General features: G+C 50.6%; 1 protein-coding gene across 2 annotated transcripts; it reads right to left on the reverse strand.

The window, feature by feature from the left end:
* Positions 1-934: 934 nt before the first annotated feature.
* Positions 935-22,993, reverse strand: Slc6a12 (solute carrier family 6 member 12). Of its 2 annotated transcripts, none has more exons than XM_035448781.1 (15): positions 22,968-22,993; positions 18,965-19,182; positions 14,658-14,792; positions 13,243-13,383; positions 12,387-12,474; positions 11,102-11,234; positions 9,116-9,250; positions 7,573-7,676; positions 7,125-7,249; positions 5,823-5,935; positions 5,196-5,333; positions 4,396-4,498; positions 2,728-2,828; positions 2,188-2,358; positions 935-1,078 (listed from the first exon to the last, which is right to left on the reverse strand). In XM_035448781.1, exons 1-15 carry the CDS (start codon positions 22,991-22,993, stop codon positions 935-937), a joined length of 1,875 nt encoding a protein of 624 aa, XP_035304672.1. The 2 variants fall into 2 exon arrangements, with proteins under 2 accessions (XP_035304672.1, XP_027285147.1); XM_027429346.2 differs by lacking the exon at positions 22,968-22,993 and adding an exon at positions 19,331-19,356.
* Positions 22,994-23,975: the final 982 nt, after the last annotated feature.

The raw sequence follows: 23,975 nt of genomic DNA on the forward strand, positions 1-23,975 counted from the left end.
CATGGATTGTGACTCTGGCCACGGGGCAGTCTTTGGGTGATGTTTATCTATGCAGCCTTTCTTGTGATGAGGTCCTGTGCCCAGTGTCCTGGGTGCCCCATTCCCTCTTTTCCCTTCCCTTCTGAAGGCCCTCCATGAATTCATCCACACCCTGCCTTCCTGGATGCCTCAGAAGCCAGAGGCTGTGTGCTGTAGGATTTAGCAAGTAGGAAGGAATGGTTGGGAAGAGACCAGAGGAAAAGTGGGTTGGGAAAAGAGGGAAGTGTGTGTGTGTGTGTGTGTGTGTGTGTGTGTGTGTGTGTGTGTGTGAGTGTGTGTGTGTGTGTGTTTGTGTGTGTGTGTGTGTGTGTGTGTAAGAGAGAAGAGAGGAGGGGGGCTGCTCCTTGCTGCAGACCTACCACCCAGGAAGAGAATGTAGACAGCTGGGAGGAGTCTGGTAGGTAGAAGCTAAAAAGGGACTTAGCAAGCTATGTCCCCACTCCAGTGACCTGCGTGGAGGTGACCTCCCTCCCACAAAACAGCCTAAGTGGAGTCAGACAAGGAAAAGGCACATGTGTAGTGGCAGGTGATCCATACAGGCTTGTTTAGCTGAGGCAGGGGTGAGGCTGGAGGCTCAGAAGACCCAGCACAAGAGCAGCAGAGGGTCTCAGGCTCTGACAAGCTACGTGAACTTGAAAACATCACTTTGTCCAGTTCTTAGTTGTTTTTTTAATCCAAAAAGTCAGGGTCTTGAGTTCAAAGCACATGGCAAACACAGCTTCCTGGAGCCCAGGTGGCTTGAAGGACTGAGAAAGTGACAAGCTCTTCCAACTGAACAGAAGAGTGGCTCCCGGCAGGGGTGTCCAGAGACCTCCAAGGTCTCAGAGGTTATCCCTGGGAGGAGGTAGCCTTGACCAGGTCCCTGTCTCTGGAGTCACCTGGCCTTTGTCACATCCTACAAGTGTGTTTCCTTCTCCCAGGCAATGAGTTCTTGCTTGGCTGGTGCGGGCGAACAGTTGTGAGCAGAGGCACCATCCTGAGGTGGACGCCGCCCTGGCTGGGGCAGACTGGGATCCGGTGTAATGAGCCTTTGAAGGCGCTGTGGAGAAGAGAAGCAGGCAGTGAATGAGCGCTGGGGTGTGTGGAGGATGCTCTGTGGGTGTGTCCCCAGGCACTAAGCCGGGCACTTGGGTCTAACTGCAGTATGGTTCTGAGATGAAAAGGTGATGAAGAGTGTGAACTCCTGGGTTCCAGCTCTGACCAGACTATCTAGGCAATCTCAGGTAATTCACCTTACTCTTCCATCCCTTCAGTCCCCTCACTTTCCTCATCTGTAAAATGGGGATAACAACACCTTATGGTACAGTTCTTGGCACAGGGCAAGTAATAAATAAGTGTCACAATTGTCACTACTATTTTTCTAATTACTATTGTTTTGTGCTCGGATGAGATTTTTCCAGTTATCTGTAGTACTACTACATCGTTATGTTGGTTTTGGTGTGTCAACCGCACCCCCTTTCTGGCCCTGAATGTAGCTGTGATGATGGGAATTGGGAATCTTGACAACCTCACTATGTCCAGGAAATAGTAAACACGACAATGAAGTGATATGCTCAGGATGCAGGTATGAGGAAGAGTCTGGACCCCAGTGGCCTCTCCACAGCCAAACCAAACGCCAGCATCCCCAAGCGCTGACCTTCCTGATATGTAAGAATTCAAGAAGCCCATTTGCTTAAACTACTGTAGATCAGCTCTTTATTGCTTTCAGACAGTCAGACTTTGACAGACCTAATTGATGTCTTTATGGGTCACTGGCAATGGCTTCTTCAAGGAAGGCATAACCCAAACTACACAGGGCCATCGGCTATGCCCCAGTTAGGGCTATGATAAGCAAAGAAGCCAGGAACCGGGGTGTGCTTGGCAGTTTCCCTAGATCCAGGATGTGTGTGTACTATTTAACACTTCTACAACTGGCCCCTTTTGGTCTGGTTCTTGTTTTTCCCTTAACCATTAAGCTGGCCTTTGACTAGCTGGCCTTTGAGATCAGCCTGATGGCTATGAACCTAGAATTCCAGGGGCCTGCTCTTCAAAGGCCTTTAAGGTCTCCATGTAGCCCCTGGGCTTTCCTATGTAGGGAGCTGGTATGTGTTCTTGGACTAAGCCTCCCTCGAAGGTCTTCTTCACATGACCCCCTCCACAACCACCTACCTTCTTGAAGGAACCCTGGGTCTTCAGGAGGGTGATGATGATGAAGAGTGGGACACAGGCCATGGAGGAGAAAGCCAAAAGCCATCCAATGGAGTATCCCCAAGAAGGGTACATGTAGACATTGTTGTATTTGAGAGGTGTGTACTTGCTCAAGGAGAAGATGAAGGTAGCCTAAAAGGGGAGGGGCATGATGAGACGGGGGCCACCAAGAGTCCCTCCCTGGCTACACCAACAGCCAAGAACAGAGGCCCATCCCACCACACTGAGAGGCATCTGAGGTAGGACAGTGTCAACTGAGCATCAATCACAGGTGAGCATGGGCATTAAAGAGCTCAAGGCAGACAGAGAGAGCCTATCAGGAAGCAGTACAGCTGTGAGGGAGGGCTGAAGCAGAGGGAGACTAGATAAAGGTGGATGGATAAGAGGCCCAGTAGAGAGGGGAGGGCAGGGTACCAGTCCCTCTGCTCAGGCAGGAAAGAGCCCCCAGTTCCCAAGTCTTCCACAGACAAGAGGGAGAAGGGGCAGTGGGTAGGTACTTACCAGGCAAAGGCCAGGAGTCAGGAAGAGCCAGGAGATCTTCACCAGGGGCCATGGCCGGTAGCCAATCATGTCCTCAACGTTGTCATAGAAACGGTCCGCCCCTGAGCGGGCAGAGTGGAAGAAAGGGTGAGAACCAGAGGTGAAGACAACTTCTTGGCCTTTGGGAAGAACCCCCACTGCCCTCCAGCCCTGCCTGTGATAGAGATGGGGCACAGTGGGGAAAGAGATGCGGACCCAGCCTCCTAGCCACAGAGCAGTGGCGGTGGCAGAAGCTGCCACCCACAGCTGTTGGAACAACCTCTGCTGTCCTGTCTAAGGGTGAATAGCGTCAGTCCTATTCACACAGAAGTATACAAGCCTGAAAGAGCCAGCCGCAGCAAATCCTCACTGACCCACACCGCAGAGACGAGAAAAGCCAGAAAAGTACTAGGAATAGAACTATGGGCCTGATTCCAGCCCTGTGAATTCCTCACGCTCGGCACTGCCAGGTTGGTGTGTGCTTAGCGAAGACACTGACTGGCTTTGCTTATGTCAACTTTCACCCTGGCCCTCCTTTCAGGCAGAACTAGTCTCCTCAGATGTGAAGAGCCATTCACCGGTGGCCACGTCTGGAGGACTCCTCTAACCCCAGCTCACTGCCTTCCCGCTGATACTGATTCATGAATGCCAACCCTTAAAGGGTCACCACTTTGACTTCTAAAGGCCAAAGTTCCAAGCCCAATAATGCCAGTAGGTGTGACATATCAGCTTCCTCCACCTCCTTGATTAAGCTTATTATAACCTTTGAGTGCAAGAGCTGCAGGACAATCAGGCAGGTATCTAACGCTTAGGGTGGGAAGGTGGCAATGGCTCCAAGGCCAGCAAAGGACACCACAGGAAGGCCAGGGTTGTGAAGTAAGAACCTTCTTATTCAGGCTTCCTCTGAGACCCTAATATGAGGTGGCTACTTATTCTCTCTGTTCTGAGCCTTGGGACATTGTTAGCACTGTGTCCCTGATCTGTGGCAGAGCCTGCAGACCAGCATACGAGATGGCTCCTCCATATAGCTGTGTGAGCTCAGGCAGAACAGCATCTGCCCGAGTCTTCTTACTGCACAAGGCTGATTTGCAGATCTTGCAATAGCATGTGACCTGCTCAGCACAGTGCCTGGAACCCCAGCTGTTGCCAAGCATGACAGTGGCTTAAACACTGAGTCATTGAGATTGCTACTGAGTGATCTCAGCGTTGTGGGGCCCAGGCCTTCCCTGGAAGTCAGGACACAACAGAATTCACCTCACTGTAAGAAAGCAATGGTTAATAGAAACAATGGGAAAAATGGCTTTTAAAATATGAGGACTGTCCATGCAGCATTCAACAAACCCTGGAAAAGTGGCTTGGATGTTGGAAAGGGAATGAAGGAATTTAAGGGCGGGTTTCAGGGGAGGGGGGAGGTGTCAGGCCAAACAGCCCTAAATGTGCCCTCTAACTGGGATTCGGCTGATGAAGAAAGTCTGTTTTGTCCTTGCCTTAACTCTAAGAGAGACATGGGGCCTCCAGGCCATGTCTGACATTCCTAGAAAAAAGAATCAGAGCAGCCAGACCAAGACTAGACAGAGCATGCCCCGGACAGAGCATGCCCTCATCAGCCCTGGAGCTTGCTCCTGCTCCTTAGCCACCTGCCCCACTCACCATACACCCAGCCGATGCAGATCACCTCAAACAAGGAGAGGAAGAGCAGGCAGATGCCGCTGGAGGCGTAGTAGTCAAAGAGCTGGAAGATGTACATCCCGCCCTGTGGAGGAGGAGCGAGCTGAGGCCTGCGCAGGACCAGCACCTGCTCCCACAGTGAGGTGTGCTGGTCTGCCCTGCTCAGGAGAAACGTTTGACAGCTACAGTCTGTTCTGCCCGGTGCTGAGGTCAGGAACTACCATCAGCCTTGGGACAATAATTTCTGATACCACAAGGTGCTGGGAGTGGGGGACATGTGGTATATTATCTACCCAGCGTCCCCTCTTGGTGGAACTGGTACCCCTCGGTCTGTTCCTCTTGGGTTGTGCCAGGCCTCTCTCATGCTGCAAGCCTAAGGAAGGGTCCTAGCCTGAACACCTGTCAAACTCAAGAGAAAGCCTGATTTGGCTGAATGGGAAAAGGTACCAAGATCAGAAACAGCCTTCTTTGTTATCACCAAGGGAAATCTGCTTGGGGGTCAAGTGGCCTGAGAAAAGGGAGATGGGACACAAGAAGGAACATGGCGGATAGTGTTGCAGGTAGATTCATGCATTTGATGGAAGCCAAAATAGCTCCAGACTTTGCTGTCACCTGACCCCATTCCTTGTCTTAGGGCACTTTCTGTATGGCTCCCATCACCAGCACTTAGTCTAGAGAGTGGGAGCTTCAACCTCACTGTGAGGGGGCAAATGGAGTATAAGTCCCTGGACAGAGGGAAGGGATGGTTGTGAAGAGTCAGCAGTCCCAAGATGCCCTCTCACCTCAGTGACAAGAAGGAGCCCCATCAAGTAGCACACAATGGCAACAGCCAGGATCAGCAGCTCACGTCTCCCGCTCTTCCGGAGCTGCTGGGGGAACATGTCCATGGAGGCAGTCACCAGGCACTCCATACAGACAAACTGTAGGCCAAGAGAGTGGTGGGATGAGACAGTGTGCAGCCAGGGTACAGGTCTTGCCCAGCGCTGCCCCCACATGGCCCTGCCAGGTGTCACTCTATCTGCCCACACTGATGTGGGGGCAGGGGCAAGCCAGCCATTCCCTCAGCTACCACTTCATATCAAGGAACCCCAGTAGGGAAGGTTGGAATCGAGGTGAGATTCTGTACCCCGAAGCTGCAAAGGATGGGGCTGGACCATGAGTTTGGGGATGAGCTTCTGTAGAGCATCTGAGAGGGTGCCCATGTACAGGGGGGCCAACCTTGAGAGCAAAGGAGCAATTTCTTTCACAGCAGGAGCTCTGGAGCCCTGGGACCATCTATCAGCATCCCAGGCAAAAGACTTGAACCAGAGTGAGGCCTCTGATCCACAGTCAGGGAGAAGGTATACGAGGAAAAGTGCTACCAAGAGGAGCAGAAGCTAAAAAGGGGAACCGGGATGAGAGCTCCATACCTGGCTATCCAGCCCTAGAAACAGGAGCATGATGAAGAAAAGGCAGGACCACAGCTGAGACAAAGGCATCATCGTCACGGCTTTGGGGAAGGCAATGAAGGCCAGACCAGGACCTGCCAGGCACACAGTACAGTTGGATGGACTTCAGACCACTCGCTACCTAGAGAGTAGCCCTCTCCTTAGCACTGTGTGCACCCAGGAGTTCCTGGGGACATCTGCATGCATCTTGGCATGCCTGCCTGCGAGTGTCAATGGGTGTCTGTGTACTGTTAGTGTCTGTGTGTTAGTGTCTGTGTGTGTCTGTGAACTTCTGTGTGTGCATCGGTGTCTGGAAACGTGTGTGTGTGTGTTTGTGTGTGTGTGTGTGTGTGTGTGTGTGTGTGTGTGTGTGTGTGTGTGTGTAAGAATTACCTGCAAGCCTTTGTGGGCCTCTGTAAAGCTTTGTGGGCAGCCGTGAATGTCTGCTACAAATGTCTGTGTCTATGAACATCCATAGGGTCGATGAGAAACTATGCCTGTCTCTTAGCATCTGTGTGCATCTATTAATGTCTGTGTATGCCTTGATTTTATGTGAGGATCTATGTGTCTCTGTGAGCATCTATGAGTGTGGACTTCTATGATTTTTATGTGCTTCTGTGTTCATTTACCAATGCCTGAGTGTGCATGCATGTGTGTGTGTGTGAATTTATACACTTGATTCTTTGTGAATGACTAAATACATCTGTGTCCTTCTGTGAGCATCTGTGATTGTGCACGTCTGTGACCTCTGTGTGCCTCTGAGTGTCTGTGAGTGTATACTTCTGTGATCTGCGTGTGTCTCTGTGTGTCCGTGAGTATCTGTGAACATCTGTATGAGTCTTGAGCATTTTTGAGTGTCCACATGAGGATATGCCGTGAGCACCTATGTGTGCCTAGGAGCACTTGTGGGCATCTAGAGCATCTGTGATCTCTGTGTGCATCTGAGTAGGGCTGTTTCAAGAAAGAAGCTCATTCTATGTCATTGATCTCTTCCCTGTATGCTTATATTCTCTCTCTCTCTCTCTCTCTCTCTCTCTCTCTCTCTCTCTCCCTCTTCCTCTTTCTCTCTCTCTCTTCCTCTTTCTCTTTCTCTCTCTCTCACTCCCTCCCCCTCTCTCCCTCTGCTCCTTTCCTCTCTTCTATTCCACAGTTCTAGAAAATTTGTTAATGCCACACAATCCTCCTACCCCAAGCTAAAAAGGCTTCTAGCCCAAGTTACTGGGACACCTCCCTCTCTGCAGGAGGAGTCTGTGTTTTCTGACTCTCCACCCCAGAGCCCCCTACCTGACTCAGCCACTTCAGAAATGGGTATTCCCTGCTCTTGAGACATGAAGCCCAGGATGGAGAAGACGACAAAGCCAGCCACGAAGCTTGTGGCACTGTTCAGGAAGCAGAGGGCTATGGAGTCCCTGTGGGGATAAAGGAGATCAGATAGCGAAGGAGGAAGAGAAAAGGCAATCCAAAAAGGAGAGATCAAAAGGCAGAAGATTAAACAGAAACAAGAGGGAGAAAGATGGAGAAACCTAGAAGAAAAATGGGAAAACAAGGAATGTAATATGGCAAACACTCACACAGACACACACACACACACACACACACACACACACACACACACACACACACACACACCAGATGTCAGGGGACGAGGGGACCAGAAAAGGTGTCGACACAGGCGTTTCTTGGCCCCCAAGAGGCAGGGTTGCCCTTGCCTGCCCAACCCAGCAGCTCTCACCTGTAGCAGTTGTTGTGGTACTTGTTGTAGCTGCCGAGGGCTGTCAGGCACCCCTGGCAGATTGCAAAGGAGAAGAAGATCTGGGTGCCCGCATCCATCCACACCTACGTGAGGCCCAAGAAAGTGGTAGAGGCAACTAGGGCCTAGAGCTGTGGCTAGCAGAATGCAGCCCCTCACCACAGCAATCCCACTCCTAACATCCCTCACAGCATCATGCCTGCCTCCCGCTCCCCGCTAACTTGTCCTTGCCTTTCTCCACAGGCACCTTCTCACAGGCAGGACCCATTTCCAGTTTGGCTCTGTGAGCACCCAGGAAGCACCAACAGCTCCAGGAGCTACTTTATTCCCAGGCAGCAGCTACAGACCCAGGTGTAACCGGACCTGGTAAGGCAAAGCATCCCTGGCATTCCTTCAGCCAGTGTGTCTACATGACACCTTTGGAACTGTGACCTGGCACACAGGCTACCTCATAAAAATATAAAATCCACCAAGACTTCTTGGTGGAAGAAAAAAAAATGTGCTTGGGCAGGTCCTAGAGGAGGAAATGCCAATGCATTCATGAGAAAAAGCCCAGCCCCATCATGCTATGAAGTGATAAGTGACTACAAAGTTACCAATGAGTAAACACATTGTAACTAGGGCTGGGGTGTAGTACTGGCCTGAGATGCTGAATTCCATCCCTACAACCAGGCTAAAAAGTCAGCAGTGGGGTGTGCACTTGTAAGCCCAGTGCAGAACCCAGGAGCTCCCTGGCCAGGCAGCCTACATCCCAGACCTGTGACAAACACACCAGAGTGGGTGGGGAGCAACCAATCTTCAGATGCAAAAATATTCAGAAAAAAAAAGTTGTACCTGTCCTAACAAGGACCAACTTTTTTCTTAGCACTGCTCCTGTATGGATGCAATAGAACAACTATTTATATAAAGCTGATATTATGGTGTTATAAGAAATCTAGAGACAATTTAATGTGTGTGGTAGGATGAGCTTGGGTCAGACACAAATACTGCACCATTTCTAACAAGAGATCTGTGGGTAAAGTGTCATGGGCAATCACCCTCAGATACTGATAAACTGTGTCTATTTAAAAGTTGCCATCACCTCAGTATCTGAGGCCAGGGTTCAGTGTTCAGCAGGGCAGGGATATGGTCTGTTTTCTCCACTGTTCTACTAGCTGTAAGAGGCCCTGGGGATATTTTTGTTGAATGAATTATGTTTGGAGGGAATATTATACAGATGCTGAGGTAACATTTAAAGGTGAATTTAATGGCATGGAAAGGATCTATGTCTCCAAGTGAAATTATCTCAGGTGTGTTCACACATGCGCACCACCTGGAGGGGTGAGAGGAAGTGGACTGAGAGGTAAACGGTGCTGGTGGGTTCAGGAGCCTCCGTTCCTTCTTCACAGTTCTCTTCTAAGACGACTAGCTGTACTCCAGTGTGCATCTGGTTCTTTAAACCAATGAAAATCCATAGAAGACTTTGAAAGTACAGTAGAGTCTAGCAAAAACACATTTCAGCTAACAGTCCCCTCGTGGTTCCCACCTGGGGGTCCTTGAGGCGCAGCAAGTCCGGCTTCAGGTAGAAAATGATACCCTGGTAGGCTCCAGGAAGGGTGACACCCCGGATCAGGAGAATAACCAACATCAGGTAGGGAAAAGTAGCTGTGAAATAAACAACCTGGAGGAAAAGCAGGCCAAAGTCAGTTCTGGCATGGGTACCCAGAGGCAGGGGAGAGGTTGGGAGGAGGTGGGGGGGAGGCAGGGAAAGGCTAAGGGGTGGTGGAGGGGAAGGCAGAGGGGAGGCAGGGAGAGGAATGGGGAAGGCAGGGGAGAGGCAGAGGAGGCAGGAGGAAGCAGGGGAGGCAGGGGCAAGCAGGGGGAGGCACCAGTCTCCAGGGGTCACCCTGCCCTGCCTCCACCTGTCCCCAGGCAGAGCAGATCACACCATCACATTCCTCACAGGAGCTCAGACCTCAGACTTCATACAGACAGCTGCTGGCGAGCACATGAAACTTTCTGCACCTCCCTTTACACATTCCAGTGGCTCTTACTCCCCAGCAGGGTGTGATACACATCAGCGGGGACAGGAGGAGGGGACAACACAAGTGGGAAGAGTGGAGAGAAAGAAGCTCCCAGCCCAGAACCTGGCTGCCTCCATCCACCGTCCTGGGTACCCTCCCCCAAACCCCTGAGCATGGGTGCCTCTCCAGGAGGAAGGTGGCCAGGTTTGTCTGGCAATCAGGACTGTACTTTTCCAGTCATGGCCAGGGCAGCAGCAGTGACCTGAGAGTCCTAGGGACTCCAAAGGGACCCCATGCTGCCCTGACCATCTTGTGTCTGTCTGGGCATCACTACCACCACCATCATGACCTTTACTGTCGTGGCCTTTTTTGAGCGCAGCCCACTTTTTTGAGTATCACCACTTAGTTGTGAAATGTCCTAGGCGGGCCCAGGTGTTTGAATACTTGATTCCCAACTAAGGGTGCTATACTGAGAAGTTCTGGAACTTTTGGACAAGGGCCTTGGCAGTGGGATGGGCATTGTTACAACCCAGCTCTGCTTTCCACCCAAACCCTCGGCTTCCTGGTCAGCATCGTGTAATGACCAGCAGCCTCTGGTTCCTGCCACGGCAGTCATGAGCCACACTGTCCACCATGACCGCACTCTGTCAAACTCCACGCTGAAGTCAACCCATCCTTCCTAAAGGCATTCATCAGTTCAGGCACAAGAGCAATCAGAACACCCACAACCTGCCACTCTTGATTGTGAAAAGTATGTGACATCGGTCCCTGTTCTCTAGACTGGAAACGATGCCCAGATCTGAAATCTCACTATAGAACAAACCGGCTGGTGCCCATTCTAGGTTTAAGCCCCTTCACTGATCGGCACTTACCCCCAAGATGGCTCTGTTTGCTAATGTGTATGGAAACTCTTCTTCGTGTGTCATTTAAATACAACAGGCAAGTCATGAGAATGTGTGGCCCTTGCCGGGCGTTGGTGGCGCACACCTTTAATCCCAGCACTCGGGAGGCAGAGACAGGTGGATCTCTGTGAGTTCAAAGCCAGCCTGGTCTACAGAGCAAGTTCCAGGACAGGCTCCAAAGCAATACAGAGAAACCTGTCTTGAAAACAAAACAAAACAAAACAAAAACCAAGAATGTGTGGTCCTGTCATATACAATGGAGACAGATACACGGATGCACACATGCAAAGAAGTGTAGGAGACACTCCGCCCCCACCCCCACCCCCCATATTGCTGACAGCTTGGAAGCTTGGAAACCAATGAGCTCCAAAAGTGAGACTCTTATGGTTTATTTTGCTCTAAATGTTGCTTAAACGGGTCTTTTGAACCCTGTTTGGGGGGGGTCTCCCCTTGTATTGAGCTAAACCCCATGTTCCTGCAACTTCACCTATTCTTGTATGTATCTCTCTCAAACTGTGCTCTTTCTTTCTGCTGTCCTGAGGGGCCCTTTCAAGTGTCCCTGGGCACTCTGTGACTAAGTGCTCATCAGGAGCCAGGATACCTTACCTTGCCCGTGGTCTTGACCCCCTTCCAGATGCAGAAGTAGCAGATGACCCAGGCAAGCAGGAGACACAAGGCCAGCTCCCAGCGCAGGGACCCCAGGTCATGGATGCCAGATGTAATACCCAGAACCCGTCTCCTATGGGATCGGGAAAAATAACCAGTTGGAAGACCAAAGGGGACAACCTGCCTGTGTCACCAAGTCCCTGATTCAGAACTGACCCAACAGATAACATTCCCCAGGGCTTCCACACCCATGATGTCCCCAACCTCTCCATGGCCGTGCCGTGTTCCCACCTGTGGTCTGAGAGCCCCTGGCTGTTAGAGGACCAAATCACTGTAATCCCACAGGTATCTGTGCCTTTCTAACTCACCCGGGTTGCTCTGTTGCACAGAGAGATGAAGGAAACGAAGGAAGTGAAAGCATTGAAACGGGGAGTGAGTGATGGCGAATAGACGCACAAGGGAGGGGATGCTGCCATCTAAAGATGAGGGTGGAGGTGTGTGTGCAGAGGAGAGCGCTCAGGTAACCCCGAAAGGGCAGGTGAGAGGGCATGGGTAGCCAGGTGAGCGCTGAACGCGTGCAGGGCCAATCGGTGTGAGGGCACGGGTAGACCATGAGGAAAGGCCGGAAGTGAACACGGTCTGCAGAGGTGTGCGCGGGCACGCAGGAGGGAGAACGGCGGGCACATTTCTGTGGTGCAAATACCAGTCAGTGTCAAGCTACCAACCTGATACCAGCACACCCAGTTTGGAAGAGATGCACACAGCTGGCTGCCAGGAGACAATAAAGATGGCTCCTGTCACCCTGTGAACAGCTGTCCGCGGATGTGAGGGTGCAGCTGGAGTGTGGGGATGGCATAGGAGGACAGCCATGAGAGTGAGTGGAGGCAGATGGGAAAATGCAAGTTTGTACAGACATGTGAAGGCCTAGGGTGAGAGTGAAGGTATAGATAGGAAGCCAAGGCTGAATGTGAAGGCCCCCTACCCCTCAGTGATGTGGACCTTGGAAGCAAAAAAATAAGTCACGCTAGAAAGCACACACAGAGTCTTAGGCATGCATCAACATCCAAAAATCTCGTGGTAAGTATGAAGGTATAGACAGGCAGTCAAGGCTGAATACGAAGGCCCCCTTATCTCTAGATCATGTAGGTCTGTCTCGGGGCAGAGGATGTGTGGTGCTGGAACGCATGCACACTCTTACACACGCACCACCAACGTTCAAGCCTGCACAATCCAGGCTCCCTGTGCTTAGGGCCCCTGGAATATCGCAACCAGGCCCGGGACCTACTCCCAGAATTCCATGACAGGTGAGGTGAAGTTCTCAGAGTGGTTCACTGCGGTGGCCGCTGAGTGGTTCAGAAAGTCCACGCAATGCTCTGTTGGGGACAAGGTTGGGATGCATATAAGTTGGGGACCAGATGAGGAAAGATGCCCTCGCGCTTACCCTCTGACCTTGCAACCAGAGCTTCCCATGGTTTCTAGGCCCAAGGGTTTCCTCAGGAGCCAGCGTGTCGCTGGGACTGGCTCCTCTTCCCTGTATAAATTGTGTCCACTGCACGTGTTCCCAGCGAGTCTGGCTACTCCCATGAATGCCCTGACTGACACCCTCCAGGACAATACAGAGCACAGACGTGCACCACCCACATGGGCAGCTCCCCTCAATAGCCCACCATTGGCCTGCCCATTGTGCTGCTCTGATTTTTCATCCTACAGACAAAAAACAGAAAACCCAGTCCCTGGAATCCCCCAATACTGGTCTCAAGATGGGCTCTTTCCTCTTCCGTTGTTCTGTAATTGTGATACTGTTTTTCCCACCCATCAAGGTAAAGTCTGCTTTGTTGACTCATCTACCTCTACCATAGCCAGGTCAGACAATGTGGGGTCCTATCAGCCCTTACTCATTTTTGGCAGTGTTCGATGCATGAGACATGCCCAAGAACATTTGCTAAATCGAGGCCTGCTGTGGTTGTGTAACAGCACCATTGATTCCCCCAGGGCTCACACACAGAAGGCCCAGCCAGTAGAATTGACAGCAAGGCCCACATAGCTCAGCTATAAGGCAAGGTCTGTGACACACTGTGTCATGAGCCACCAAGGACCAACCTCACGGGCAAGGCCCCACTTCAGGGCTGACACACGGATACCTGTGTTCCAGGAGTTGCTGCAGGTTGTCCAGGGCAGCTCCCAGGTGAAGGAGCTGAACAGGTAGAAGAGAGCCCAGGCAAGGATGATGATGTAGTAGATATTCAAGTAAGACTCAATGACCACAGACGCCATGCCAATGCCTTCAGGGGCAAAGAGAGTCAAAGAGACCAACATGAGCAAAAAAGGAAAGGAAAGTCACATGGGTTCTGCCAGTCACGTGTGCCCCTCCACCGAGCTTCATATCATTCATTTTCTTACATATCCTCCCATTGTAGTGATAACATTCCTCCCCCTCCCCCATCTCGGTCGTTATCCCGTCTCTACCTCTATTTCTCCCTGCCTGTGTTTTCTACTTTTCTATTACCATCATATATCACTTGCAAAATGAAAACTGGAGAAGTGGGAAGGAGAAGGGCGAGCTTGGAAGCCAGTGAGGAAGAGTGACGCTGGAAGAACTTGGTCTCCTCAGTAGAATCTAGCTTGGGGAATTCTCACAGCGCCCTTGGCTGCAGTGCTTGGCTGAGATGGAGCCCCACTAAGGGTTTCCTGGATGCTATAAGAGACCAGCTAATACCCCAAGAGGTGCAGCTCCCAACTATCCTCACCTTTCCCCAGTGTTTGGTCAGGCAGCCTTCTCAGGAGCCAGGGTACCCAGTGCTCATCAGACACTCAATCTAGTCCCTTCCTGGACCAAATAACCCAGTAGCCTGGTCCCTTATGGTCCTTCAGGTGCTAGCATGAAGAAAGAACCCTCTCTGCATCTGAGGTGTAAGGGATATCTCAGACAAGGAGGCTCTTGGGCCCTCCACTGCATCTCAGGGTCTGGCCAAGCCACTAACGGAGGCTGGTGAAAACCACCCCAGGGGCTTGTGTCCACCCCACAGATCTACAGAGAAGAGCACGCTTCCCGTAACAGAGGCAAGAAGAGAGGGGTGCAGAGAGCCCTGGTTCAAACTCCCAGACAATGCCCCCCTTTCTTTCTCTATAGAATGAGGTCAATGGAGTGATGAGAGGCCTGGTAATGGCACGCACGTAAAGCGCTCACACGAACACTGACACGGTATCACCATCAGCAGCATTACTGTGCTTGTGTCCTTTGAAGTCTGCTTGGGTCATGACATAGAGTCAGAGACATACTTTCCCCTGGGGCACATGAAGGTTAAAGTTCAGGTTCCTGGCTGCATCTTCCAATATCCACACGTAATTTGGTACCTATAATTCTGTACTGTTTCTCTGGACATGTCCTTCTCCCCTGGGCATCTAAGCTTTGGTCCTCAAGAGACTGATTTCACAAGTCACAGAAGAGGATGCCATGGAGAGTAGGGCTGGGAACAGGACGGCAAGAACAGTGACAGCAACAGAAGCAGGCAGGATGGTGGCTCTAAAGGCAGAAAAGGGGAAGGGTGACACTCACCTTGGAGGAGGGGACAGATCTTCCTCCAAGCAGTAACACTTCCCTGGCTGCTGTACTGGCCCAGTGCCACCTCCAGGAAGAACACTGGGATGCCACAGCTGAAGAAGAAGATGAAGTAGGGGATGAAGAAAGCTCCTGATGGAAAGAAAGGCAGAGTCTGAGTCACTTGCTGCTTCGAGACCTTGAGCTCCCCTCCAGCATCTCAACCCTCAGCCTCCTTCCTCACACACCCAAGACCCACAGTGTCTCCCTCTGCCTGGCTTCATGCTGTCGTGGACACCCAGCAGATGACGTGAGGCCCAAGTAAGGCAGGCAAAGTCTTTGGAGGGAAAGAAATGAATCTTGAGATGGAAGCTCCAATAAATGAACTATTTGCTGTGTTTTACAAATCAAATCCCATATTAGTTTTGAAAGAGAAACATGTGTCCTGTATAATTTGACACGCTTCTTAAAAACGATACAGATGCTGCATTTTAGAAACAAACAGACAAAGCCAGCTTGGAAGCATTCTTTTCTCACCGATAGTTTTCAGAGGGCTTTTCTCCTTCCTTGGGGTCTGTTTGGTCTGCCGGTCCTGCAGCAAGCCCTACAGGGACCCGTGGAGCTGTGCTGAGGTCCTCTCTCAGCCCAGAGGTCCCTCAGGGGAGAGGGCTCTTGTTCTGCAGCTTAGCAGCACATCCTTGGTACTTCCTGTGCCCGACCCTCTCCTAAACCCTCACAAATCAACCTCCCACCAGGGAGATGCTGCTGTCATCCTTTACAGATAAGAAAGCCAGCCCAGGTTGAAAACACAAGAACTAAGGTATAGATGAGAAAAGAAACACACCACACCAGGCATCCTGACCCTGAGGCATCCTGATGCCTGACTCCTGACCACTATGATGTGGCTGTGCCATAAGGCCTCTGAAGTCAAGCCACCCTCCTGCTGAGGAGGAAAGCGGGGGGGGGTGGGGGGAGCACAAAAGGAAAGGAAGCAGAGCATTGTACAGCTCCTCCAGAAGTCTCCTCCCAAACTCCCTCCCTTCCTCCCTCTCTCCCTCCTTCTCCCTCCCTCCTTTCCCATCTTTTGTTGGTGGGTACCATGCTAGAACAACAACCCAGGGCCTCATACTCCGGCAATTCTTTTAGAATCTGCTTGGTCCTCTTTTGCTAGACAAGGTCACCCATCTGACCTTGATCCCATGATGCTCCTGCCTCGGCAATCCCTCCAGACCCTCCCTCCAGATTTCTTGTATACATTTCTTCTGCACAAAAGCAATGTACTTTATGTGATTTGGACACCATTTTAAAATTCACATCACACACATCTTCATGTCAATAAATACTTGACACCATTTCAGTGCCCATAGAATGTTCTGGTGTGGGAATGGTAGTTTTTTAGTATTTTATCACTGGACTTTTAGTATCGTGCTTAGTTTTTTTATCAGAGTGAAAACCACCCAGATCCTTGTTGGGTTTGCTCCTTACGCACATTTGCTTAGACTTCCTCTTTTCTTAGTGTGTATGGACATGTTAAAGTATATACAATGTGAGTGTGCACATTTTTTATTCAATGTACAATCTCATAGCATTAAAGTGTTCTCAGTGTTGTACATCCATCTCCAGAACTTCTTCATCTTCCCAAGCTGAAACTCTGAAGCCATCCAAGTTTAAACAACAACAAAAAGTCAACCTGGAAATCTATGCCAAGTGGTAATGATAACAGTCTTCCAGAAAGTGGATGAAAGTATTTTGACATAAACTGAAACCATAAGAAATTGTTGCTAACAAATGCAAAACAATTTTTTCAAGTAAAAAGAAAATTATAATAGAAGCAAGATGAGCCAGAAGGAAGTTTTTAAAGATGAATTCTTAGCCGGGCATTGGTGGCACACGCCTTTAATCCCAACACTCGGGAGGCAGAGGCAGGCGGATCCTCTGTGAGTTCGAGGCCAGCCTGGTCTCCAGAGTGAGTGCCAGGATAGGCTCCAAAGCTACACAGAGAAACCCTGTCTCGAAAAACCAAAAAAAAAAAAAAAAAAAAAAAAAAAAAAAAAAACATGAACTCGGCCTCTTCAGGCTGTCAATGATATTCTACTTTCTGCCTCTATGAATTTCCCTACTCCAGGCACCTCACAATTAACACATGAATGGGACCCTAGTGTTTGTCCTGATATATTTGTTTCATTAATCATGTCTTCAAATTCATCCATGTTGTAGTATGCACCATAATTCCCCTTTAAAGACTAGCTAATGGGACTAGAAAGACAGCTCAGCTATTAAGAGATGTCTTCCAGAGGACCTGGGTTCAGTTCTCAGCATCCATAAATCCAGTTCCAGGGACCCAACACTCTTCTGACCTCTGTGTGTACGCAGAGGCACACAGGTGCACATGCGTGCATGCAGGCAAATAGCCACACATGTAAAATAACATAAATTTAAAAGAAAAAATTTAAATAAATAAAGGCTAGCTAATGCCCCTCCTGTGTAGATACCATACTTTGAAGAAGGGATCTTCACAGGAAGTCCACAGAGGCACATATGGTCCCTTCCTACCAGCTGTGGGAACACCTTTCCTGTGTCCCTGGAATGTGGGCTTTCACCCCACAGAAGATGTGGAGTTCCAGAGACAGGCTTTCCTCAGGCCTTCTTGGGGCTGGGTGGAGGCTGGCTCTGGGTATAGTGCAGGGAACCCTTGCATATGGCTCTCTCCTGAGCTTCCAGCACATTGGCACTGCAAATGTCCTCTCCCCAAATGGGCTGATCTAACCCCAGCCTGGGGACACTGCCTGGAGACAGCCTCATGGTGTGTTCCCAGCTGTGTCCATAAGCAGGCTGACAATGTCCATGGGGACCATAGCCAGCCCAGGGATTCAGCTGCAGGTTTTTTAGACGTTCCCTCCATCTGCTCAGATCTACCTCAGGCAATGGTCTGGTCACTGACTCTTCCCTGAAGCACAGAATCACAAAAAAGACTTAGAGAATGTTCTGTCTGGGATGAGACATTTCTTAAGGATGGCTAAGTTTAGTGGCTTCCTCTCCCAGAAGCTCCTTCTCTGCAGGGCTGTGTTTATTACCCAATAATCAATTAATCTCTCAACATATCTTAATAAAAGGTGAATTTCCACCCAGTAGGGCCTGTGGTCAGGGGGACTTAAGCCCTTTTGTCGCAAGGAGTTAGAACAACTCTAGCCTAAAGCAAGACAATGACATTTGGGTTAATCTGTGACACCATGTTCCCATTTAAATCTATTCCCAGATTGTCTAGAATAAAGAAAGAACTAAATCCTAGTCCTTCTTATTATTTTTCTAGAACCTCCAAAAGCTGGTGACTCTGAGGTGGAAGCCAAGGCCTCATTTAGTCCCTCGTGTTAAAGATGAGGGAAAGAAAGTTGAGGTGGAAGCCAGTCAGCCCAGGCATAGTCAGCCTCTGATAACCTTGGAAGAATTTTTCCAGAACCATTTGGATGCCAGACCCCACCAAGCTCAAGCCTCTTATGTAAAACAGCACAGTCTAGATACAAGACCCAGCCACAGCTTCCAACTCTCTTTAAGATGTTAGACTGTACTGTCAAGGGATGCTACGAAAAGTCTGTGTGTTCTTAGTACAGATGCAATTTTCAAAAGCCTATTTTTGACCCATCAATGCCTAACCTGTGTCAAAGGGTTGGACATACCTGTTAGATATTTATCAGCTTAAATACAAATAGGGTTTAGAACGTGCTTCAAACAATGATTATCTCTAACATGTTTCCTCTTCCTGGAACAGTTCTGACACTACAATGAGAATATGTCACTTCTGCAAGAAGAACTACCGTCCAGACCCAAGAATGATCCCCTTGGTCACAGACAACCCCTCCTCCACATTCTTTACCTCTCCTCAGATGTTGTCCAGAGTCCCTCTCCCTTTCCCCTACTTTCCTCATTGTCACTCAACTGTCACCATGACATGTCACATGTGTGTCTTGCCTGTGATCTGCAGCCTTCATCAGAATGCACACAGGCCAAGTTCTGGCTTGCGTCTAGAACAGAGCCTTGGCTCATGAGAGGTCTGCAGTCATGGGAGCTGAATGAGTTAGTTAATCAATGAATGAATGAATGAATCCTATTAGCCACTATCATCTGTCAGAGGTAATACAGAAGTTAAGAACCCAAGCCCCATGCTTCTGCTCATTGTCTCTCTTACATCTCACACAGTCCTGGGTAATATGTCACCCCAGTTCAGGAGGGACCACTGAGGCTAGAGATGGAACTGGGCCCCAACAAGAGCCTTCCAGATTCATGGCAGGATACAACACTCCCCACCACACCACTGAACACAAACTCACCACCTCCATTTTTGTAGCAGAGATAGGGAAACCTCCAGACATTGCCTAGTCCAATGATCTCCCCAGCCACTGACAGCACGAACTCCATCTTGTTGGTCCATTGGCCTCGATCCTCCACCTGGTCCTTGCCTTTCTCTCCCTCCTCAGGGACCCAAGAGACCACAGGATACCCATCTTCATGGACTGTGACTTTTCTGTCCATACTGGATAGGGAGACCCTGTAAGGGAAGGCAGGATTGTGAGAGGCGGAAACCTGGCAAGGGGAGAAAGGGGACTGCATACACCTCCCCCCACACACACCCTGCACACCAATCTCCCTTCACCCTGATCTTTCCAGACCAGTCTCACCGCCTATTGGCATATTACCTTTCTTCCCAAGCTCTTGATGCCATTTCTACCTAAAAGGTGACACTGCTCTCAGAGTTATGAGGCTGAGTCAACAGGAAGCAGACTCTAGCTTGCCAAGTCTTCGGCAGACAAGGCGATGGACGAAGCAGGTTTTCAGGGGTCAGAGACTTGCCCAGCACCACCCAGGGGTAGAGCTGTGACTAAAACCCCATCCCTGAGGACCTTATAGCTCAAATCCCTTTTGGTCTTTATAACCTGACACCATCCCTGCTGGCCCTTCTGTCCAGATCTTCAATATACTGTGAATAACAGCAACCTGGCCTCTGGCCTCCAGACCAGAAGGGCTAAAAGGCTGGCTGCCAGGGGTGCCGGGGTTAAAGGGCAGGTTTGGCTGAGGTGGCTCATGGGGCTTTCCTGAGCAGCTGGGATCAATGGAGGCCTGGTAAACATGGGAGCTGGTTCATTATAGGCTCTGATTGGGAGGGAGGGAGAAGGTGGCGCCTCTAAGTAAAGACCAGCTGAGGACGGGGTTGGCATTAGTGCCAGCTTTAGGCCTTCAAGGGAAGCCATTTCTTTGTATGTCTGTCCTGAGAAAGGTTGGGGACCCAGGGGCTGGGAGGTGGTCACTTGGATGGTGGTCATTTCAAGATGACCTCAAAGTGCTGAATGCCTGGCTCTCACAAGGACAGTCTGGCAGGAACTGCCTGCCCATTGTGGCTGCTGCCATTACCTTCCCCCTGACCTCTGAAAAGTCCAGCACTCCCCAAGCTTCCATAGGCCACTGTCTGTTTTCTGTCCCTCTTGTCTATTTGTCAATGGCCAGGAGGCAAATTGCATTTGGAATCTATGTTTGCTTTCTCATCCCTCCCTCCACACAGCTGATCATGCTGAGGCCACTACTGGCCCTCCTCCCAGGGAAATGCCAAGGAGGAGGTGCCTGGACTGTCAGGGAAGCACTGTCCATTGGCCCTCCCCTCCAAGGAACACTCAGGGAATCAAATGACCAGGTCCACCACCACGCACTCCATACTCCTCCAGGGCTCTGAGGAGGCACAAGGGAGTCTTTTTATGAAGGAAAACTCTGTGTTTACTTGTTGGTCCTTTTAACCCAGGCAACAGCCCAAGCCCGAGTCCGTTAGAAAGGCGTGGGCAGAAGCCAGCTAGGGTTGTGGAAAATTTTGAAGGTGACTTGGAGGGTGCAGGCTACCCCAGGAATGAGAAGGCATGGCAGGGCGAGGTTCTGGAATTGGGATATACTCAGAGTTTCTAACTACAAGTTCCATGCAGGAAAAGGATAAGGAGGGTAGCTGGTATAAACTCAGGGTGCCAGCCTCAAACGCAAGGGAGAAGGGGGGAAGGGCTCCAGGCTGCAGAGCCAGAGTCCATGGGTGCTCAGTCAGTGAGGCCTGAACCCAGACAGAACTGAATCTCTGGCACCCTGCGGAATGGCCCCTGAATCATTTCTAAATGACAAACAAACCAAGGGCTAATGAATGAGCTGGAAACACCGCCACAGAAGCACCAGGCAGGAAACCAAGTTCACCCAGATTTGCTAATTACAACAACGAAAGGTTAACATTTGATCAACGTGGGACTAAAGACGTTCTTATACCCACTATCAGATGGCATCCTGACAGTCTCTGAGTCACTACTACTACTGGATCTGCATTACAGGTGAGGAAGACAGCTGACACACAGCACATGCCCACTTAAAATGGAACTCAATTTACCAACAAGTGGGAGGACTGACTCTTGCTTTGTGACTTAGACAAACAACTCCTCGTCCCTGAGCCTGAAATCTAGAAGAGAGAATGACAGGTGAAGAGATGTGTAAAAGACCATTAACAGGCTGTTGTTGCTTGCCAAGCCATGGGCTAGCTGGGCTCGGAGTGAACCCCACACGCAAGGAATCCCAAGGGAGCTGGCAGAAGACAACCCTCCATGCTCTTGCAGCTCCTTGCAGCCACTGCAAGATGAAGATGGTCTCAAGAGTTAGAGGGAAGACCTGGAGGGAAAAGAGGCAAATGAAGGAGTGAATGAAGGGATAGAGGAGAGTGGGGTCAGGGAAGCAAACCCAGAGCCCAGTGCAGGCTTGAGGTTGAGCTTTACCAAGGATGAGAAGGAAAAAGAAAACCTGAGATGATGAATGGACATGGACATGAATTTTCTATAAATCAAAAATTGGGGCTGGAGAGATGGTGCAGCTGTTAAGAGCATTGGCTGCTCTTCCAGAGGACCAGGGTTTAATTCCCAGAGCCCACATGGTGGCTTATAACTGCCTATAACCTCAGTCCTAGGAGATCCCTCTTCTTGTCTTCTCAGGCACCAGACATGCATGTAATGTTCAGACATGCATGCAGACAAAACATCCAGGCACATAAAAATAATCAAATAAAATTCTTCAAGAGATTTTTGAGAGGAGCTTTTATCATAGGCAAGAATGGAAAACTGAGGCAGAATGAACTCGAAGGCACGAAAAAAGAGACGGAACCTAAAGCCACAGTGACTGGAGGGAAAGAGGGCTAAACCACAGCAATGGATACTTAAGTTAGACTGGTGGGGTGTGGGGGGGGGGGAGAAACACAGCACTGGACATTTAAGTTACACTCAGGGGAAAAATGTCCAGGAGAACAATAGCCATAAAAACAAGTTTCACAGAGCCTTCTTTACTTTTTCATTCTTATTACTTGTAAAAGCACAAGGGCCAGTATGGTAGCACATGCCTGAGATTTCCAGAACTCAGGGTAGAGGCAGGATGGTTCAGTTCCAGGCCAGACCAGCTACATAGTCAGAGCCTGTCTCACAAAAACAAAAACAACAACAAATCCAAAAGGACAGCTCCACCCCCAAGGTGCCCTTCCACCTCTAGTCTGTTTGCTAGGAATGATTCAGTGACAGCAAAGACGACTTGTTACACACACACACACACACACACACACACACACACACACACACACACACACACACGCAAGCTCCGTAGGTCTCTTCTACAGGCTGTCCAGGCTGGGGCAAGCTGGGGCAGGCTGGGGGCAGGGAAGGGACTTCACCATACTTGGGTGCCCTTGAGCATATCCTGGGCTCTGTCTTCAAAGGACAAGAAAGTACAGTCTTAACTCTTCTCAAAGCCAGGCAGGTTAGAGAGAAGCCCACTCGGTTCTAGGAGGCACTCCAGAAATTTTGCCCCCCCCCATACTGCTAGATTCTACTCAGGCACCTTCACCCCCATTCCAGCGCAAGAGAGACAGACCCAGCCCCGCTCCAGCCTATGCCCACATACCAGCACCCACCCCTGCACACCCTGGTGCCATTCCGTCACGTCCCTTTGCACACACATACCTGTGTGCATGGCCCCAAAGCCTGGCTCCTCGTAGCCCTTCACACCTGGTAGGCAGCTGGGCTCCACAGTGGTAACCCACATCTTCCACAGCCCCTCCTCAGCTCCAATCCCAGCCTAGGTGGCTTCCCCGTCTTGAGAGGAGCTCAGGCTTTCTGTGCTGGCCCTGGCTGGCACCCCCAACCTGTGACCGTTAGTTCCAGATCCATCCACTCACCCTTCCTGCCTCTGGGAACCGACCGCCCTCCCCTGGCCAGCCGATGACCCGCCTCTTTCACCCACTGCTTAGGGCCAGCTCCCCATGGTGGATTCTCCTACTACTCAGGCTTGTCCCTGAGCAATTCCATGGTGTGGATAGTGAGGGGACCGGTAGCATTGCATTAGAGCATGCCCAAAGGTCAGACTCCCTGTGCCCTCAGGCAACCAGTTCCCTGCTTCGTGCCCAGACACAGCCCTCCAGACCTAGGGGTACAGACGCTATGGGACTCCAACTGAAAGCTCTGCTCCTCCGCAGGCTTGCCACTCACCTGGTCTCTCGGCTCAGCTAGAGCTCCTGCTCCCAAATGAGTAAGTGCCTCCAGACCTGGAAGAGGAATTCTCACCTTCAGCTCTCCTGCTCCTCCCTGTCACAGCCCCACCCAGTGGTCCCGGGACAAAGATAAAGAGACAGACAGACAGACAGACAGACAGACAGACAGACAGACAGACAGACAGAGAGACGGGGGTGGACAGAGAAATACCACAAGCAGCAAGAGAGGCTGAAAAAGTCTATAAACCAGGATTACAACATCTCCCCTCTGGAAGTGAAGCTCTCTAACCCTGTCTCTCTCTCCCCTCCAGTCCCCTCCCTCCTATCTAGTGTCTTCCCAGTGGGCACTGTCTAGGAAAAGCCCCCCAGAGCCTTGCTGAACTGCTGCCGTGGGCATCCCTACCTCCCTGACCTCTCTCCTCCTGCTCCCAGCCCCTTACCTTCCTCTCGCCTCCACCCTTAAAACTGGCTCCTTCTCAGGCAAGGTACAGCCCCTCTTACCAGAGCAGTGGGATGGTAGCCACCAACTTCCAGGCTGGACACTGAGGACCTTGGGAGGGGAGCTGGCCTCAATGACGAGGGCATGGGAGGAGGGTGAATCACACACTGGAGTTTTCCACCAAGTACCTGGCCTCTGTGGCTCCCCAGTAAAGCCCTAGACCTTGCAGCCACTGCCTTCTCCTTGGGATTTTCCTAGAGAAAGCTCCAGAGTCTGCATATCTCAGGAAGGGAAATGCAAATAGGATCCAGGGCACAGTCCTCCCACCCTGACGTTCCTGTCCTCCCTCACCACGGCCCAA

Source organism: Cricetulus griseus, chromosome 8 (genome assembly GCF_003668045.3).
Source record: "Cricetulus griseus strain 17A/GY chromosome 8, alternate assembly CriGri-PICRH-1.0, whole genome shotgun sequence".
Classification (NCBI taxonomy): Eukaryota; Metazoa; Chordata; class Mammalia; order Rodentia; family Cricetidae; genus Cricetulus; species Cricetulus griseus.